Here is a 20,954-nt window from a genome sequence, read left to right on the forward strand (position 1 = left end):
ATTAACATGAATACCACTAAGTTGATTTACATTGAGTGTTATAAATAGAAATGGTTGAGAAATTTTGATATGAAGTTAGGGCTGTTTTAATAATTCTTCAGGGCAATACAAGATTTTTTCTGAACATAAATATTTTTTTCTCCATCCCAGAAAAAGCAGGAGAATGTCCGCAGCACTAATATGTTACAGAGGAACATGTCATGACACACGCAGCAAACACAAAACAAAACAATACTTTAGCATCCCTTCATTAAATGATGCAGATTGCTGACTGCTGAAACAGTATCAGGTGTAAAATCAAATCCTAAATTTGTATTAAGACCAAAGTGTTTGTTTATCCAGATTATAAATAGATGTGAAGAGAAAACCTTTCAGTCAATCAAGGGCAGCATGTTCCTCTAAAGTGTTTTATTTAGAAAGAGAGCGCCTCTCTGTGGTGGCAATATGAAAATGCAGTTTGTTTAACTCAGCTCCTCTGGAGTCTATGTGAAAAATCAACTGAGGTATAGAAAAGTCTTTTATCTTTGTGACACTTAAAAAAAAAGACTACTTCACATTCACACTGAATATTGTGTCCTGATGGCTGAAATCTCAGGAACATTTTTAAAGTTGAAGTTTATCAATAAGTTTTGTGTCTTTAAAAAGACTGTGAACTCTGTGTTTTGGCTACTTTGAGTTACACTACCTCATTCTGGAGGACTGGAAATTGTTTCCTAAAACTTAACCGTTGATCTTTTTACCCCCACAGTTATAACTAAACTCCATCCTTCCCACACTCAACCAACACATCAAACATGTTGGGACTGAGGCATGTTTGTCATTGTGTTGTGTCACCTCTTTAAATAATCTGTCAATATTTAGGAATGGAGGAAACAAGTTTATTTTCTAAGTTTTGAAAGTCAAATGTTGTCCTAGTCTGATATGTTTTCAGCTGCTCAACAGTTCACGGTCACCTGTGTCTTAATTTTGATTTCATGTGAAATTTTTTCAAAGGATGATGAGTAAGGCTTCAGACAGACTAAATTTTATTAAAACCCCACTCCGAAACAGGCCAGACAAAGTGATTTTATTGTCTTAAAATGGACATTACAAGAGGCAAAAGGTTACATCCTTGTAGAGGTACAGAGCATGATTTAGTACGTCTATAAAGTTGTCAAAATGCAGTCCAGCAAAACAGACACAGGGTCCACTTTTCTTAACAGCAGGTTCTCGCTCTGATTCTTTTTCTTTGCCTCAGATATCAGAGCAACATTTCCGGATGTGTTTTACCTCCAGCAGCCTCTCTCAGCTGAAACATGTCAAGTCCTGCAGCGTCAGATCCTCTTGCTTATTCTTTTAAAAGTCACACCCTTCTCTCCTGGAGTTGTGCAAGTCTAGAGTGAATGACACAAAGAGGAAAAGCGGAGACATGTGGAGATAGTTAAAATATTATAATCTATGAGATCTTTAAGCACATATGATGTGTGTTTTATGTCTTACCATTACTAATTTGTCATCAACGATCTCTGCTGTGAAATTGTACTTTGGAAATGGTACAGAAATCTTTCCAGCTTCCAGTGTTACAAGAGCCTAAAGATAAAGAGAGGGTTAAAATGAGACATCAATCGGATCATGTGAACACATCATGACAGCTGGAGATGATATGCTACGTTTAAAGTCGTCTTTTCAGCCAAACTCACCTTGAATTTCTCGCCTGTCATTGTAGCCAGCTCACATTCCTTCCCAGCACTGAATTTATTAGACCAGGTCCAGTTGGGGAGGCTCTGTGTCCACTCGAAGTCGTTCCCATTCTGAACCACGTCTGTGATCACTTTGTGGTCTGTCTTGGCATTGAGCAGCCCTGTTCAGGAGCAGATTAAAAAAAAACCTACATGTAAAGAAACAACAAAAACAGATCATCAACCTGTGGCTCATGAATAAACAAAAATAGTCAAATACCAATCAGTGTCAGAAACTCTTCATAGTTTTCTTGACTCTCCAGCTCATATTTCCCGGAGAAAGACATGCTGGTGGAGGAGAAGAGACACAGTAAGAAATGACACATAAAAAGAGGAGTGGCCTCCAACAGAAACTGTCTCTTTCTTCCTCCCCTCACACAGCTCCACATGAGAGTGGGATTTGTCACAGCAGGTACTTTTCCAGGACAATTAGCTTTATTGCTCCGTGTTACGTTGCATCTCAACAAAACTCCCAAACATTTCCCATGCTGCTGTCAGTGTCAAGGATTTTTCCTTTCAGTTTACAAGTTTAAGCACGTTATTCAGTGTCCCTGTTAGAATACAGGTCTTGTAAGTATTTTAGGCTTTATGTAATATTTCTGAAACAAAACTTCAGCACATTACAAGGCATGCTAAATAACACTGAACTACCTGTGAGAGCTTGTGTTGTTTTTTTTTATGACAGGGGACTGAGGAAATCTTAAATTGAAATAATTCAGGATTCTTCAGGATTATCAGTACATCACACAGAAACTATATTTCTGTACATCCTCCTTTGTTTTATTGATTTTTTCCCCCTCGTTTTACTGACCCCAACTTGAAGCAGTGCTTGTCATGTTTGTCATGTGGCATGTTGTGTGTGTGAAGTTCAAACTTTTTTGTTCAATCTTTTTTGTTTTTCCTTTCTTGTTTTAGTCTGGAGCACCTCTTGTTTCAGGAAACGTCACTTCCTGCCCTGATCTGTTATCAGCCTTTGTGATTGTTTTCCCTACCCTTATTGTTTGTGCCTGTGCCATACAACCAACTACCTCTTTTTTTTTTTTACTTGGGTAAAGAGCCTCTATTGTTGCAACTTCTGAGTTCTGCACCTGGATCCTTGAATTGACTCACACTCATGAAATACCTACATTCATTCAGTGAAACAAGCAGGCATAATAAAAAAAAAACCTATATTTATTCATAGACATCTCAAAAGGGGTTCAACTACACCATTATGTAGGTAACATAATCTTTTATATAAAAGAGCTGAAGAAGAAGCCTAAATTTGATATTGCTTCTTTAATTCCATAAAATTCATATCAAAACAAAGTCTTGAACCAAATCTACTTTTTACTGTCAAAAATGTATCATGACTTTTTTCTCAGAATTTAAATTTAAACTTTTTCCCCCCTCGACATTCAGTTGGTCAAACTTTATTTGTAGCAGTTTTCACCAAATATATCACAAAGTGCTTTAAATAAACAGAAAATAACTCAGAACAACTGTAACTCACATTGATGTGAAAGGTTTAACCCAAAACAAACTCAGAAATAAAATGATAAACATAAGCAAAAGACAACAAAATGAGGCAAAGATAAAATGAAACAGCTCCACTGAGGTAATGGGGAAACACTCATGAGTTACAGTGAGTTACAATTTTTATTGCCAATAATGAAAATAAATTCATTCTTAGACAAGGAAAAACAAAAGAAGGAACAGGTGGTAAGATAATAGAACACTGAAAGATAAAACCATAAAATCATACAAATAAACAAGAGTAAGACAATAAAATGTTGAATGATGAAACAATGAGAAATCTTACACAATATAAATATGATTACGGGCCCCCGCAATAACAGCCTATCTGATAAGTTAGTTGAGTGCATGACTATCAAGACATCTAAAAGCCAATAAAAAAAACTTCTTAAATATCCTGGCAAGGACTTATAATTGAGTGTAATGTGGGCTCTCATACTGTTCTTTATTAGTGTTCTTGGAGCTTAATTTTGGAGCTGGTGAAGCTGAGAAATGTTCTTTTTATAAAGAACAAAAAGAAGTGCATTAAAACAGCCAATTTGGAAAGTAACAAAAGCAGGACCTCTGAATCTGCCAAGGGAAACTTTTTTGTTTTGTAAACACAATGAAATGTTTTTTGTTTTTTATTTTAGTTTTATTCTTTTTTTTTTTTTTTATTTACACTTTCCCTCAAATTAGGCTCAAAACTGAAATTGTGATCACATATGAAATAAAGATGATACAGAGTGAGGTTTTGTGCTACGTTCTGCTTAGTTCTGGCACCATCGATTTAAGCCTGAATTTTGTTCTGGTTGAGATGTAATTTTTTTTTTTTTGCCTGTTATGACTTAATTTTTTAACTACACTTTAAATGGGTATCATCTGGAAACATGACACTGTAGAGCTGGGTGTCTTCTGTATAGCTATGAAAGCTGACGCAGTGTGTCCTGATGAAATCTCCGGGTGGCAACATATAAGAGTACAAAAGTGGAAGACCTACAATTGTGCCCTGGGAAACGCCATTGTTTATATAATATAGTTATGATGATTGTTCCTCCATACAAACACAATTTTGTGTCAGTAATATGCTGTGAGATGTGCCTGTAATGTGTAACGTAAATTATTCCTTGTAATGTCCTGCCAGTCATCTTCCAAGCAGAGCTAATGTAACCTCACTCTTCATTTTATTGATAGACTCTCAAGTTTTAACAGACTACTGCAGAATAACTGCTGACTGTAGGTTGGAATTAACTTTATCACAAACAGTTTAGCCCTTTTAGCCATTAGCTCGGGTTGTATCACTCTTTTACCTCTTCTTACTACTAAACTTCGTGTTGTCATAGAGAGTTAGATGTGCTGTAAATCAGTCCTGCCTGACCTTATCAGGAAGCTATGAAGAAGCATGTCTAAATAACCTTTATTGGTGCTGATAATCTCATTTTAGCGTGTGGATTAGATTCAGGCATATTTTTAGAAGGGAGACTTTTTCACAGTCACTTAAAATCTCCTCACAGCCCCTTTGAAACACATAAAAAAGAGAGAAAAACACAATTTGGCTATACAGTTTAATGCCAAGATGTCATTACAGCAGAGTGAGTTTCCCTGTTTGCTATAAATTATGATACTATCAATACTAAATCCTTTCGTATAGGATCTTTAATTCATACCCTTAAATACAAATTCAATTTTTTTTTGTTGAATCTAAAAATATAATGCCTTGATTTTCCTGTGATATAAAGTAATTGGTGACATTACTTAAGAAATAACTGCAAAAATAAAAACATAGATGTTTGAAACATACCTGGTGAGCTGAGTCAGATTCTATTCTGAATCATTCACAGTGAATGGATCACTGCTATGTTTCTACAGAGCTAAGTTTACCCAAACAGAAAATTAAAGGATAGTTTTCTCCTTGACAGTTCAGCAAATAAAACATTTGCACATCAACTGGGTGTCTGAAGGGAGGGTTATCTCAGGTGCTGTAGATGCAGACATTTAACCCTGACTAAGCAGGAACAAGCCTCATTATACACAACTAATTGGTTTACATTACATAGAGATCACCTTGAAATAGTTTCTATGGTAACGACAGTATGTGCTTGCCTTCCAAATGGCGAGGATTCAAAACCTGCTCGTAACTGTTGTCCGAAAGTCCTCCAGTCTAACATGGCTGCAAACACATGACCGTAGTTCTTGTTGAATAAGCCATAGAGGAAAGGGTTCAGAGAAGAGTTGGCGTATCCCAGCCACATGGAGGCCTCCAGCAGCAGTGGACTGAGGCTGTAGCCCTTCAGAGGATGAATAATGTTCACACAGAAGAAAGGGAGCCAACAGAAAAGGATGACCCCCATGATCAGCCCCAGAGTCTTCACAGCCCTCCACTCCTTCTTCTTCAGAGAGCATCTTTCCACATGAGCCTGAACTTGTCTGCCAGAGTCAGTCCTCATCGTGGTCTGGTTCATCTGGAGCTGCCCAGTATGGTGATCAATTGCATGGATCCACCTTGCTTGTCTCTGGGCAGCTTTAAGGATTTTCCCATAAGCAAACAGCATGAACCCCAGAGGAATGAAGAAGGATATGGCAGAGGTTGCAAAGGCATATGGGATCTTAAATGTGCCAAGACACGTCTGAGTTTCTGGTAACGTACTGTTTGTTCCCACACTGTGGGGAGACGGAGTGTATGCACCAAGGGACACACACAGGGCAGAGAAAATGAATGGCAGAATCCAGCAAAGCAGCAGCATCACAGCCACTCGGCGTAGAGACATCCGGGCAGGGTAGTGCAGAGGGTCACACACTGCGATGTACCGGTCCAATGCCACACACGTGAGATTAAAAATGGATGTTGTACAAAAGGTCATATCCAGAAAAAGGTGAGCGTGGCAGAAGCAGTGCCCAAAGTGCCACTTATCAACAGAGCGGACTAAACTGAAAGGCATCACCAGCACAGCAACCAGAAAGTCTGCTACTGCCAGAGAAACAATGAAAGCATTCGTAGGGGTACGGAGGGTTCGGAAACGAGCAAATGCAGCAATGATGAAGAGATTCCCAATGATGGCAAAGATGGGAATTGGTAGAAGCAGGCACAGGACACAAAATCTACCAATGTTGCTGTGGAATAAGGCAGAATTGATGCCACCTTCAGTAAGGCTTTGGTTGTCTGAGGCGTTTGCTCTCAGTGTGGAAATCATGATGCTGTAAGAGCCAAGCCATCAGCTGCTCAATGTAAATCCAAGAGGTCCTTCAACAGCGATCATGTCTTAGCTGTTCTTCTATCCCTGTTCTTGTTCCCTCATCATGTGTAGCATATACATGTTGACTACCAGACTGTGTCAGTTTGAGGGTGTGCATATGTGCAGCATTGATCTATTGCCAAAACGAAGCTCCTCAGAAGTTAAAGATTGACTAACATGTACCAGGAGTCAGTGGGCTGTGAGTAAAGAGAACAGGCAGGTAGAGAGTGAGAGGGGTCAAAGCTTACCTGTGATCGAAGCTCCCTGTCTATATAAGCAATATAACTCTCACCTTTTTTTCCTCTCAGTCGTGATGTCCCTCTAGATAACAGCCCTGATGTTTGCTCTCTGCCACAAACGCTCCAAAGTGTGCTACTCTTCTATCATCATATCAACACTAACCTTTATGGTGAGATGTATTGTTTGTATGCTCTTAATACAACCAGAGAACAGAGTTAAAGAGAGACAGGCCCCCCGAAGACAGTGTTTGAGCATCATTCTGTTTTTATTTTTATGTATCACATTTCTAATATCCATATTCAGAGCTTTTTGAACATCAAACACACATATGAAAAAAAAACAAAAAAAACAGAAGATATCTGATGATTGTGCGCACAGCAGATAAACCAGGCTATACTTATTTTCCACAACATACCATTAAAATATTAAGTGACTGCAACAGAAATGTGATCATTTGTCTCTTCACACATTTTACATGAGAACCGGGATGTTCAGTCTTTTTACAGGGCAGATAGAGATCAGATGAAAGGCGACTTCTTCTAATTTTAAAGTAAAACGCATGCAGCGGTGACTTTTCTGTGAACAGTGGTTTGTGTCAATCATCTCAAAACAGTTACTGTCCTTTAAAAAAGATCTCCCTGTATTTCAACCACAGGTACAGCAAAATAGGACAAAATACGTCTGATACAGCAGCATAGTCAATCACCTCACATTGACCACTAATGACAATAGCAGTCCACGGATGGATGAATGATCATGGGACCATGTACAGTGAACGCAGAAGACCTGCGATATCCCACATTTGTGTTTTGTCTTAAATCCCTTATAGAAATGAACATGTCACACCTTGTCGTCAGGCACAACGCTGTCTTTCCTGATCCCTGCTTTGTCTTTGTTATTCCTAAAGGAGAAAGAGAAAACTCTCCCAGTTGACTCCTCAGCTGGTGTCCCTCCTCTTGACTCCCTTCTTGGAGCCCCATGCTGGCAGTCTGCAGGGCTGCCAGGCAGTAGGTTAGGAGATGGACTAGGAGTAGTACCTCCCCAGATATATAACGTTTCCCCTTCAGGACAAGGTGGGAGACTGTGGCTCAGGTAGCTGGGGCTCGGACTGGCTGATGAGGGCAGAGTACGCTGGCTGCCGTTCAAGCAGCTGGAGTTGTGATCTGCTGAGCCTTTTCGTGAATGTCCAGAGGAACTGAAGTTGGAGGAGCGGTAGTTGTATGCTCTCCGTTTACGCTGATGACACTGGCATCTCAGGATGCGAATGAAGGCCAGCTTAAACTCACGGTTGTAGCAAGGGTAGATTATAGGGTTCAGGCAGCTGTTGAAGTAGCCCAGCCAGAAGATCACCTTGAAGAGGGCTTCAGGTGGGCGCAATTTCACATTAAAAGACCCTGGAGACACAAAGAGACCATGGAAGAAAATTAATAGAGACAGAACCTTGAGTCAGCCCTGTGAAGGCCTTCGACTGTTTTTTTTTTTTTTTTTTTTTTTAAATCTTATCGTGCCTCATTGTGAGTCATGAGATTTTACACGAACAAGTTAACAATTTTTACCCACAGTAGATACATCTGTTTAACTATTTGCTATAGGCATCTAGAAGGCCTCTGGTCTGAAGGGGTAAGGGCTCCTTTTAAAAATGGTGATAATATCCACATTAGTGCACGCTTGTCAAATCACACACATCCAAAAAGCAGATTGAGCTGTTTGTTGAGCTTTAAGAAAACATTATGCATTCAACCCTGTGAAGCCTGACCCATCAAAAAATAAACAGAAAATTATTTTTTTGAAAAAATAATTTTTCACTGACTTGGATGACAAAAGACAAAGAGGTCCCCCTACTGACTGGCTGCAGTAAAGGTCAGATGATTAACTGACAGCTCTGTTGGCAAAGCTGGCTCCTGCTGTTTTTGTACACAACTGGCTGCGTAGAGGAGTACCAGAGGGACAAAATGTATCATTAAACATAACATAACTGTATGTATCTGTTTTTGACCAACACAAGAAACTATTCTGCTGTATTCTACAGTACCAACCTGAAGGATATTCAGTTTTATCTGAGTAAGTTTATTGAGTTCTGGTTAGAGGAAATACCATGAATCCTGCAACTCTAGCAGTCAGAGACACACACTGTGTTAATGGTGCATATCATAACATTATAGTCAGAGTTTGATCTGTGAGTGCAGCATTACAGAGCCTTTGAATTTGACGTCCATGTCTGCAGGTGCAGGTTGTACTCTGACCAGCAGGTGGCAGCATTGTTAAGGAGTAAAACAGAGCTCCTTCATCAAAAAAGGGTCTGCAGGCAGGATATGAAATGGGAGAGCAGCAGACCAGAGAGGGCAGACAGTTCCACATGTTATTTATCATTCAATAAAGACCCTGTGTTTGCTTTAAAAAAGGATGCAGCCGCTCTGTCACAGTTCATCTGTGAAGGACTTGATAAAAACACAGATTGCATGGGTTGACCCTGAACTCCATTTCAGATAAATAAGCTGAGCAGAAGAGGCGCTCTTCTACGAGCTGGTAGATATTTAAGGTGAAATGAATTGGCACCTTCTCCCTGAGAGGTTATGGAGGTTAGACATCACTCTTTCCAATTTTTCAAATATATACCTAGAGACGTGTCCAGAAGAGTAGTCCAAGCAAAGTTCTACGCGGTTAAAGTAGTAGTTTATGTGGGTGTTTGGGGAGATGCGTTAGCGCTTGTTAGACTCCAATCCTAATGATGGGAACAGCAACATTACAAAGGCTTCCTAAGGAGGTTTGTCAAGTATGCTAATGTGTGAGTTTGGCCTGTGTTAAACTGCATTAATTTACCCTTGGGCTGCCTTTTCTCCTCCTGCTTAAATAGAGGAAGAATATCTCGCAAGCTAATGAGGTGAGAGGGGGAAGCCTGGAGATAAAAACAGGGAATTAATAAGCACAGCAAGTGTGAGATTAGTGTGAAAGAAAAGACAGACTTTGTGTGAATGTGTGTGTGGGCAGATGTGAGCAAAGCTGTTTCTTTACACCAACCCACAGTCTTAAATTAATATCACATTCCTGGAGAGACCGAGGATGCACTATAATCTCAGGATGTCATGTGTGAAATTACCTCTGGTAAGATATTAGAGGCAGGCAGACAGACACCTCAGCTTGCCTCTTCATGAATATCGGATCAACAGCTCTGACGATTATTTTAAGCGGTACATGGTACATTACAAAGTATAGCCATGGGGTGAATCGTCTCAGTGGTTACAAGTAATGATTACAGCCCCAGGGGACTTGTGTCCACTTAATGAAATGAAAATAATCTAAAAACATCCCACACTGCTGGCTTGGTTTCATGCCAAATACACCTGTATGTTTCAAGAACACACCAACATACACTCTGCTCCAGACAGGTTGCTAACCTGGCCCGCGGTGATTGTGCAACCTGTTCGCAGAAATGTCACTTCCAACTTTCATTTAACTCAGTGGCTCCTAAATAGCGGCAACACAAGCTCTGTTTGTTTGTGTGTGTGTGTGTGTGTGTGTGTGTGTGTGTGTGTGTGTGTGTGTGTGTGTGTGTGTGTGTGTGTGTGTGTGTGTGTGTGAGTAGTGAGAGAAAAGATGCAGTCTGTGTCCTGGCCCTCTGTACTGCAGATGAATGCATCTTGTCTTACTGACTGGTATTTTCACATGCTATTTTTTGCTTCTCGACAGTCTCTTAAATGGGATTACATAACGTCGAGAGTTTTGCCTGTGATTGGGAAACAGAGTACAATGGAGAAGAATCAAAATTTGGTCCGTCTTTGGTCAGGCCAAAAAAGAAAGAGTGCATTTTTTGTGTGTTTATGATAGATGACTAAAGCAATATTGGCCTAATCAGTGAAGTTTTTGTGAACTGATTGATACAAATTGACTTTTTAAGCATCAGATAATCAGAATTCAATAGTAGAAGTGTGCTAGTATTGTTTTTGAAATTAATGGTTACATAAAGGTTTAATATCTTTTTCCGAAATGTGCTACGGTATCCTCAACACATTTTCTTTAAGGCGTTAATAACAGGGATGGGACAAAATTCTGTCCTCCTGGTTAAATTTATTTACAATTTTTGGGGTGTCGATTGGATTTCCGATTCTTTAATAGCTCCGATTTTTGTGATTCTGATTGCTTTTTCAACACCATACCTAGTGAAAAAGTTGGATGATGATGTTTACAGGCTACATCAGGAGCCATATTTGCCCCCAAAAATACACACCACACATGAGTCAGTTTTGAACATTTATCAGGGGATCTATCATCTCAACTTTTTCCAATCCATATTATAAAAAAAGAATAAAAGAAGGAACTTCAATTAAAAAAAATTTTTTTTGAACAAACAAAAAAATCACGATTTAAAATCATTCAACAAAAAATCCTGATACTGCAATTCATCATCTTTTACTCCCACCCATAGTTAATAAGTATCCATGCAATATGTCTGTTTATTCACCAATCAAATATGCCCTCTCATAGCCAACACATCCATTTCATCTGTTTTGCCTGACCAGCAGCCAAAATCTTTAAAACAGTGATTCTAAAAGACTATAATTCTTTTTCCTCACTCTCAAACATACACCACTCACATTGAGCTATGCCAGGAAAATATACTAAGAAAAAAACAAACAAAAAGTACGCTCAGGTGATTCACTTCCTCCAGGTCCACAACCACACAAGGAACACAAGACAGGCAAAACCCAGCACACTAAAGATCCTGCACTGTATTTAAAGAGTAGACAGGGTGGCGAATAGACCAGCAACTGTAACAGTGTTTCAGTCAAAAGCATTCTTCATTGCTGCAGAGGGCTCTGCTGCTGAAACATGAAACAATATATAAACACAAACTTTTTTTTTTTGTTTTTTTTTTTTGCTTTGTGTGCTTCAACAAGCTCTATCAGAACACACCCAGGCGGCAGACATTGATACAACAATAAATATCCTTGTTCTGGCTGATTGTCTGAAGTCCCCTTGTGGGACATAAAAGGCAGCAGTTTAAACCCAGATAGTAGGTTTCAGTAAATAAAAGTGCTACTTCACTATTTTTTAAAATTTTCTTCAACTCCTTTTACCCCAGTTAAATTTAGCGGCATGAGAAATAAACTGAGATTTCTGTCTTTCTTTTCTGTGTTTTTGTGTACATTTATCCATTGCTCTTATATTGTGATAAGATATCATCAGATGCAGTGTGACAGGATACCATACAGTATAAAGGAAAACAATGTTTTGATACAATACTAGAAGGTAGGATCTGGAGGATTTTCCTAAAAAAAAAAAAAAAAAAATTCAACTTTTACGGGAATAATCTTGCTCAATTTTCTCCTATGGGCTTCTGTATACGTGTGTCAGCATCTGTGTCTGTTTCAACCCTTTCCTATGCCTGTATGTTGATGTTTTGTTTGTGTTGGGACGTTTCTGGGCAGAGAGTAGCCGCTGTTACCTCAGCCAATCACAGAGTGCCCAGTGCTCAAGTGACTTTGCGTGTTGATGATGGCAGATTGAGGAAACTATTTTGAGCACCAACAATTGTGGACATGGCAAGGGAGAAGAAAAACACAACCAAAGTGAAACCAAACGCCAAAAAGATGAAGCTTTTTCTGGAAAAAGCTTTGCCCGACTTTTACTCGTCTTCTGGCACTTGAAGAGCTGCACGGGATGAACAGCGACAGAGTTGGCTTTTTTGCTAACCAGGTATGTGTCAAATACCCATGATTAGCTTGTGCTAGCATGCTAAGTCAGGTGCACGGCTCTCAAGTCTCTCCCATGTAGAAAAGGGATGTTACATGTGGTTGCTGAGCTAGTGAATGTGTTCACATAGTCATGGTTGGAGGCAGTGGGTGTGAGCTGCTGCTGGCACTGAGTCAAGGAGGAGGAGCCTAGTTTGAATGTTGTGTTTACTAACAAGTAACAAAAAGTCCTGCGGACCCTAACTTTAAGATAACATACTTAAGATACAACATGATACGACACGACATGATAGAGCATAATACGATATGACACATAAAGGCACAATAAGATATGATATATTAGGTCATGAAACAGTATGACACTGAGGATACAAAACTGAAGAAACATCATTAAACGATCACAATATGAAGTGATACTGTGCTTATTGATATAATGCGATATGATTGGACGCAAAACATTTTCTGGAAAGATGCCATATTATGTAACACAATGCATAAGGACTCCATATAACAGTATACATTTTATGTTTTTCTTTTCTTTCTTTTTTTTAAGGAAAGATAAATGGCGTGAGAGACTTGATTAAAAAAAAAAAAAAAACAGCTTCATACTCCCAAACTCAAATCTCCTGGTTGAGTCAATAATTGAAAGACTTAAAAAAAGCCTTTCATTGAATGTAAGTGATTTTATGTAGCTTGAACAATACTTGGGATTTTCCTGCCCCCCAGGAAGATCCAGTTTAGAGGCCCTTTGGAGACCTAAAGGTAGGGGGCTGCCACCATGTTTTTGTGTGTCCTTTCTACACAAACTGAGATTAAAGTAAAGGAAACACAGAGAGAAATCTGGTTGACAACAGACCTTCCTGCAGCCAGACACGGTCCATGTTTGAGTGTTTAACTTTTGTGTGGACACAGTCCATTTTCGTACCTTGAGGATTGTTTATGTTGAAAAGATGTAGCACAAACAGCAGAGGATGCTGGGACTTAACTGTTAGACAATAGTATGAAGATAACCATGACAGGGCTACTCATGGTGGTGTTGTTGCTCTTTCTTAAAAAAAGTTTTGCACCTCCTTCCTCCGGACAGACATGCGCTAACATACACACATACATACACACACACTTATTGCACCATGACACACAGGAACGTCTTGACAAAACAACACATCCTGTTATTCTCACTAATTGGAAGAAGTGATGGCTATTCTGTGCAATGTAGTGCACGCGCACACACACACACACACACACACACACACACACACACACACACACACACACACACACACACACACACAGTCTGTTCTCTAAAACCTCGCACATCCTGTTTCATAACACAGCCATAAATATGATTAATTTGTCCTGATCTGAGAGGACAGAGGTGTTATTGCCCTCGCCAATTGCTTTCAATAAAGCCGGAGCATGAAGCTTTCTTTGGAAAGTGGGGTTGACATCCCAGGGGCCCCCACTTTCACCCCCTCTGCCCTGTGGCCCCTGCTGCTCAGCACTGCCACCTTCTTCAGTCTTCATTGCTCTGACACTACACACTCCCATTACTTCTCCCCTTCAAAAACCATCTCAGTTACTCTCTGACCACAGGGCTGGACAGCTTGTGTAAAAATCAACCCCCACATGTGTGAGATGCACAGTCTTTCCTCTGAAAGCACTACGAGGAAACAATTGGTTAACACTTCAGACTGTTGGTCTCTCTCTCACACATGGGCCAAGTGCTTGCACCAGTTTCTAAATGCGAGTCCTTCACAGGACGTTAGTGCCTGCGCTGGGTGTTAAAGAGCCGGGGGACAATGTGGGCTGTGAAATAACATGAGTATCCCCCGAGGACTAGTGATTTCTCTTCCTCTGGGTCTGCAGCAGAGAACAAGAGGGAAGCTCTCATTGAAAAAAAAGAGATTCTACTGATTCTAGATGCAAGACACTAAAAACGCAAATACTTCTCCGTATACGAGCTCCGTTGTCCATGTGTCAATGAAAAGTGATGGATATACCATGAATTGTAATCACCACCACCATTGAAATTCAATAAGCAGACTTTCAGCTGTAATAACCAAAAACAAGAACATGGCCTTCTGTATTTCAGCTCTGGCTTTAGATCACTCCTAAATCAGGAAAACTATAGACATGATCATCCATTATTAAAATAACTCAGTTGCAGCCTTCTTTACATGCATCATCTTGAGCTTTATTTTGTATCTGTATCTGTAGGTGTAACTGCTGATGTCTGCAGTCTGTTTGCTTTTGGTGAGTCATGGTGGGTCGGATCATTTTAAGCCTTTGAAGAATTGAATGCTTTTTTTTTTCTTTTCAGTAATCTTCAACATCATTTAGGCCTTGAATTTTTTCTGCATATGAAACAAATTGAAATGATGACACTGAATAACCAACACGAGCAAATAAGACCAAACAAATAAACGGAAACTTCAGTTTTTTAAATGTCTGAAACTGCTGCTGGGAGGTTGGTGTCAAAGGAAGTAAATGACTACTGCCAAACGAGCTTTCTCTCAAGCAGAGTTTAAATGAGCAACACATTTGACTGAGGAAGGAGGGATTTTTTGTGTTTTTAGTGAAATACTGAATCAGAGTGTTACTTGCGATTTTTATTTTCTTCTCTAGTGTAAAATTTTCAACCAAATATTGAATCTTTCTTTCTTTCTTTCTTTCTTTCTTTCTTTCTTTCTTTCTTTTTTTCTTTCTTTCTTTCTTTCTTTCTTTCTTTCTTTCTTTCTTTCTTTCACACATGTATTTTGTTTGAATGCACAAGAAATTCCATCTTATCACCTGGAACATTACTTTTATAATATGATATGATGCAGTTTGGAATAATGCCATAACATACTGGTTGACCTTAATCAATTATAAAAGATATGATAAGTTGAAATGTATATATTAATTGGTGTGTGTGTCTAAAAAAAAATCTTATCAAGTGTTTTTGTCTTATTTTCACTACAAAAAGTCTTTTTAGACCTTATATGAGCCACATTTGTCTGACAGAAAAGTGTCTTATTTTTACTCTTCTGAAGACAAAAATTAGGTCTGAACTGCTCGAAACATGTAAAATAAAATATACCAATGGAGCAAGAGAAAAGTTACTTGCATTAAGACATTATTTTACTTTAAAGAAACTTGACGAGCACATATTTCCTATTCCATTGGCAGATTATTTTTGTACCTTTTGCAAGGTATTTAATTATTTTTTTGTCTTAAAACTTAAAATAAGACATTATTTCTGGATTTGGCAGGTGATTATAGCTCATATCAAGTAAAATGAGACAATTTCTTTTTTACTTAAAATAAGACCAAAACACTTCATTAGATTTCAGTTCTTTGGAAAAAGAAATGTGCAGGTTTTTCTTTATTGGTATGCTTTGATTTGTAGAGCTGCTCTGGGAGCTATTTAAAAGAACATAAACATTTTGAGCAAAATGTTCACTCACGCACAGGTTTGGACTCCTGTGTGTATTTTTGGTGAGTCTGGTTAGTGTTGTGCAACTTGGATATTACAGTGTCATTTCTGTATGATTAAACACTGTATGCAAACCGCTCTCGCCTTGCAGCAGACAATGTTGACAAGCTTATCTTCTTACAGAAAAATTTTACAATAGCAGAAGAAAAAAAAGATGATTCCTATATTGGGTATTTGACATTGCACTCTACACCCTGGGTATAGCCCGTACTGAAGTATTCTTTTGTTCATTTAAACAGGAAAAGCACAAGCTATGTCTGAATTTATGTTTCCCCAACACTGTATTAGGTAAAAAAAGAAAGTCAAGGACAAAAGTGCACTTTTTCTTTTGAAATTCTTTACCTCTCTTCTTATACTACTGCATAGTATTTAGCAGTGGTAAAGGCACTTTAACATTTGCAAGTGTTTTTTGTGTGCATTTTTGTATACACTTTTTATTCATATTTTATACTACTGTATAATGTATGCAAGGAGTCAGGCAATAAGTGGCAACTTATTATTTGAAAGTACTATGTTCAGTATCTGTTATCATGATAGAATTGCATAATATTACACAGTACACCAGTGTTACTATTATTTGTTTATTGTGAAATGCAGTTTCTGCTGATGAGGACAATAAAGGGATATTTTTGGAAGAAAAAATTGTTCTCTTTATGCACAAAATGTGTACCGAAACTGAACCGAAACCGTGGCGCAAAAACCGAGGTACGGAAATGTAAAGGTAATGTTGAAATGTAACGTTGAAAACACTGAAGGTTGTCTTCCTTGCTCTGACTTAGAAGGAGACACTGAAAAAAACTTAATACTGTGTGAGAGCTGCATGTGCATTCAAAAACAAAAAAAAACAGGTATTTGAGGAATTTTAACAAGATCAGGGAGGATCAGCTTTAAAAAAAAGTTTACATATTTCTTTAAGCTGCACGACATCTCATGTTGACACTTCAGGGGTCGGAGGTCATAGGGGCTCTTGCAGTTTTATCTCTGCAAGCCATTTAATTTTCCAAACACCCGTGCTGATACAGGACAGAGAACCAGGTGCAAGCTCACTGACAAAATCAATCAAAACACACATGGCTGTACCTCCATACATGCACATGCTTCCATACATGCACATGCTTCCATACATGCACATGCAATTTTTAGCACAACCCTGGCTCCCACCCCCAATTGTACTCACACACACACACACACACACACACACACACACACACACACACACACACACACACACACACACACACACACACACACACACACAAAAAAAAACAAAACACTCTGGCGTGCCTCCAATGCCACTCTAACACACACACACTACTTAAAAGAAAGCCCGCCACATACATTACGCTCAGTGACAGCATGCAGAGGAAGGAGCAGGGTAATAACAAGTGTGAGACAGGAAATCCCTCTCTGTGGGCGGAGGCTAATGAACACTCGGGGAGCAACACGCTGCCTGATCACGATCTGAGTGTCTAAGTTCAAACTAGAGTCACACGAGAGATCACTGGAGTCCCTTTAAGAAATGTGATGCTGTGGAAGAGAGAAGCTCAGTGTCCTGCTTTGACACATCGTACATGCATTGTGTGTTATCTGTCTACATTAAACTACTGGACCTTTTTGTATGCTGTCCCATCATGCATTTTTTGAGGCTGCAGGTGCTTTGTTGAGTGATCAGTATGCTACACCAGAGAAACAGCCTTAGGGGTTGGTTTCTTGGCAGTTTGTTGATTAGAGCTACATAACAAGGCCCCTCCTGAAGCTCAGAAGCTGCTCTCTGAAACCTCTCGCATCTGAAAACTTTGGAAAATGACATTGTTTATTTGCTTTAGGTAATGCCTCTAGGTCGAATAATCCTGCCTATGTGACACCGCATAGAGATCCTGCCATGGTTAGTGTCGTGTGTGTGTGTGCGTGTGTGTGTGTCCATTTGAGCGTGTGATGCACTGCAGATTCAAGCCAGAGGTATAAACATATTCCCATATGACCACAGTAATGTATGCACACAGGAACCTCCTGATACACAAACACACACTTGCATATGAACATAAAATTAAGCAAACGGTGATCTAACTGACATCAGCCTGACTCTGTTTATCCAAACTTCCTCCATGTATAAATGTTTTCCTAAACCTCCTCCACAAAACCGAGCTGGTGGCATGAGCAATTCACTGCAGCATAAGCATAGAATGTTTAATTTCCTCTGCAGTTTCACAGTTTTACAGCCAGCCCTGACAGCGGGGTGTTGAATGCTTAGTGGCATCAGGGGGCCTTAGCAGGACACAGGCTACCCAAACAGCTGACCTGTTCAGGAGGAGGAGGAAGAGGAGGAGGCCGGCTACTCCTCTTTTGGCACACTCCTGGGGGGGATTTGTTGCCTTAACAGATTAAGTGAGACTTAGAGAATGAAGCAAAGATAATATGAATAACAGTTGGAAAAGCTTGAGGAAAATTCTGTCTCAGTGCAATAAAATAATCCAAATTTCAGGGCTGAAGCTTTTATGCTTCTTTGGTGTTGCAGCGAGAGGCAAAAGAACAGTGAAAAACACACCATGGTGCAAATTCAGGGACATAGACAGATGCTGTAAACTCAGAGGAATATAAGGATTCATCCCAGTTTATTGCAGCATCTACTGAATGCTGCAATAAAATATTGGAGGTGTTATTTGTATTCTTGCAGCGTGAAATGACCCCTACCGTATATCAAAGCCCACTCACAGGTTTAGTGACAGATCGGTGCAGCAAATGCTACCCTGGAGACTTTCCCAGTGCCAGCTATGTGATTTAAGGCCTGCAGCAGCCCTTTAACTGCATCATGTTTATCTATCTATATATACACAGACATTAAGTTGATAGGAGTATCTTTCATAATCTAATTAAATCTCTCTGTGGTGTTTAAAGAGATGAGACCAAGAGGGAAACACGCAGCAAAGTATTTCTGTTAGTGGCTCAGCATCCCTTTCATTAAGGAAGAAAAGCACAACCTATTGGACCTACCTATGGGTAAGGCGAGAAAGAAGGGCAGCCAACAGAGCGTAAACATGCCGACCACCACCCCCAAAGTTTTAGCCGCTTTCTTCTCTCGGGAGAATTTGAGAAGTTTCACCGTGAGGGAACTCCTGGCTTGGTGCGCGCGGCCCTTGCCGGCTGCTGCGCCTGAGCTGCTGGACTCCTCTTGTACTTGAGATCCCTTGTGGATCCTGAGGGTCAGCTCCCCAGAGTTCATCCTCTCGCGCATCACACCTGCCTCCAGGTTCTTAGTGGTCCGTTTGGCTACTATGTATACCCGGCAGTACATGGCCAGGATAACTACGAGAGGAATGTAGAAGGAGCCGAGCGAAGAGAAGAGCGCGTAAAACGGCTCCTCGGTGATGGGGCACTCCCAGTCGTCTTCCGACGGCGGTTGCTTCCACCCGAACAGAGGCCCGATAGAGATGACCACCGACAGCAACCAGACCCCCAACATGGCCAGCAGAGCCCGCTTCTCCGTTACGATGCCAGGGTACTGCAGCGGATGGCTCACTCCGATGTAGCGGTCGATGGATATTACGCACAAGCTCATGATGGACGCGGTGCAGCACAGCACATCAACCGCCGCCCAGATATCGCAGAAGATCCTTCCAAACACCCAGTAGTCTAGGATCTCCAGGGTGGCAGAAACTGGCAGCACTGTGGTACCCAGCAGGAGGTCGGCGATGGCCAGGTTGATGATAAAGTAGTTGGTCGGGGTGCGCAGGTGCCTGTTGCACACCACCGAGAGGATAACGAGGATGTTGCCCACGATAGCAAACATAATGAAAGCCCCGAGCACCAGACCGAGCGGGATAGCCCGAGAGAGGTCCACATCTTTGGGCTGCGTGTTGTTTCCTCGGATGGAGCTGATGTTGGTGAAGTTGTCCCGTGAAAACGCGCCCGGAGTCCCATCCAGTTCCGAGGAACCATTTTTCCACAAGTTTGTGACATTGTTAGTGCTCACACTCATTTTGACACAAGAGGTCCTCCATAGCAGAGCTTCAGATCACTTAAAACTCGTTGTTTTCTTCGAATAAATACGTCGTCTTAGTAGTCCAAGTCTACATGATCCTCCAGATTTCGGCTCCAAGTCAGCATTGAGGCGTTTTATCAGAGTGAACAGCTCAGCTCAGTCTCCATGCAGTCCTCCTTCCTCCGCTCTCCTGAGGGCTCAGCGGAGAAGTGAGGGAGGGCAGCAGTCCTCTCCTGCGTCCCTGCACCACACACTGTGCCATGCACTGGCCAAACATACCTAAAGACAGTCAGTGAAGCGCGCATGACGCAAGAGCAGCTTACATGTCAAGAAAAGTTTACCTCGGCTCCAGGGCACAGCACTTATCTCCACCATTGTGCGCTGAACATTGATGGAACAGAAATTTACGAGTTTTGGGGAAAGTGGCCTCTCTGGTTGTTCGTTTTCCCTCTCCGTGGGAGGATGTTCTGCTCGAAAGTTTAAAGCGAAAGACTTGAATAAATTCACTTTTGGAATCCGAGAATTTTAATCTGTGTATTTTGCAGCAGAAAATACGAAGAAATCTGCTGTGTTCAAGAATAAATGAGATCAGCCTCCCTTAGTGTGTGGTTCCCAGAATTACTAAGGATGTTCAGACAGATACATTTAAAAGGTCTGCCTGTTATGTTCAAAATAGATATCAAACTCTGTTTGAAGCTACTCAAATGTAACAGGTGGCCATTTCTTCTGAAATATGTTCATATTTTGGTCAAAGACAGAGGTTTCTCATTTTGGGTTCAAGCGAGTTAGTGAGTTCAGACACATTCACATTCCTTCAAGGTTCCTCCTCTTTAAGTGTTTTTTTTCACGTCTCATGATGTAACACTTGTGGGAGATGGATACCCAAGTTTCCTTTATAGTTTAGGGTTAAATCCATTCTTACACAGATACTTTAGTGCTTTGTGAGGTTGTTTTATTTAAAAAATTAAACCTTTTTGCAGAAATAAAACTCTTTCTTTACCACACCCATTATCTAGGCTGAAAAAAATAGTAGATAAAAAAAAAGATCAGTCTTAAATCCAAGTGTTTTTTTTTCTCAACCGTGATTCTTCTTTTACTATTTGTTTCAAGACTATTATTAAAAGG

At 40.2% G+C, this 20,954-nt stretch overlaps 3 protein-coding genes across 3 annotated transcripts; all 3 read right to left on the reverse strand.

The window, feature by feature from the left end:
- Positions 1 to 1,190: 1,190 nt before the first annotated feature.
- Positions 1,191 to 2,095, reverse strand: LOC141793591 (gastrotropin-like). The gene is made up of 4 exons (XM_074674378.1): positions 1,939 to 2,095; positions 1,680 to 1,840; positions 1,480 to 1,569; positions 1,191 to 1,373 (listed from the first exon to the last, which is right to left on the reverse strand). The coding sequence occupies exons 1-4, from the start codon at positions 2,042 to 2,044 to the stop codon at positions 1,314 to 1,316; spliced, it is 417 nt and encodes a 138-aa protein (XP_074530479.1). The 5' UTR covers positions 2,045 to 2,095; the 3' UTR covers positions 1,191 to 1,313.
- Positions 2,096 to 4,944: 2,849 nt separating this feature from the next.
- On the reverse strand, positions 4,945 to 6,806 carry LOC141793590 (trace amine-associated receptor 1-like). Its single transcript, XM_074674377.1, has one exon. It carries the CDS (start codon positions 6,401 to 6,403, stop codon positions 5,273 to 5,275), a length of 1,131 nt encoding a protein of 376 aa, XP_074530478.1. The 5' UTR covers positions 6,404 to 6,806; the 3' UTR covers positions 4,945 to 5,272.
- Positions 6,807 to 6,931: 125 nt separating this feature from the next.
- Positions 6,932 to 20,279, reverse strand: LOC141793589 (alpha-1A adrenergic receptor-like). The gene is made up of 2 exons (XM_074674376.1): positions 18,842 to 20,279; positions 6,932 to 8,079 (listed from the first exon to the last, which is right to left on the reverse strand). Exons 1-2 carry the CDS (start codon positions 19,824 to 19,826, stop codon positions 7,526 to 7,528), a joined length of 1,539 nt encoding a protein of 512 aa, XP_074530477.1. The 5' UTR covers positions 19,827 to 20,279; the 3' UTR covers positions 6,932 to 7,525.
- Between the last annotated feature and the right edge of the window lie 675 nt (positions 20,280 to 20,954).

The sequence above is a fragment of the Halichoeres trimaculatus genome, unplaced genomic scaffold, assembly GCF_033239565.1.
Source record: "Halichoeres trimaculatus isolate MK-OKI-2021-1 unplaced genomic scaffold, fHalTri1.1 fHalTri1_scaffold_7, whole genome shotgun sequence".
NCBI classification, from domain to species: Eukaryota; Metazoa; Chordata; class Actinopteri; order Labriformes; family Labridae; genus Halichoeres; species Halichoeres trimaculatus.

Coding starts and splice junctions, on each gene's coding strand:
- LOC141793590 (XM_074674377.1), bottom strand. CDS start 6,403: ATGATTTCCACACTGAGAGCAAACGCCTCAGACAACCAAAGCCTTACT.
- LOC141793591 (XM_074674378.1), bottom strand. CDS start 2,044: ATGTGTCATTTCTTACTGTGTCTCTTCTCCTCCACCAGCATGTCTTTC. Junction 1,570..1,679: donor TGACAGGCGAGAAATTCAAG/GTGAGTTTGGCT, acceptor CTTTATCTTTAG/GCTCTTGTAACACTGGAAGC. Junction 1,374..1,479: donor TTGATGACAAATTAGTAATG/GTAAGACATAAA, acceptor CATTCACTCTAG/ACTTGCACAACTCCAGGAGA.
- LOC141793589 (XM_074674376.1), bottom strand. CDS start 19,826: ATGAGTGTGAGCACTAACAATGTCACAAACTTGTGGAAAAATGGTTCC. Junction 8,080..18,841: donor CTTTCTCGCCTTACCCATAG/GTAGGTCCAATA, acceptor TTGTGTCTCCAG/GGTCTTTTAATGTGAAATTG.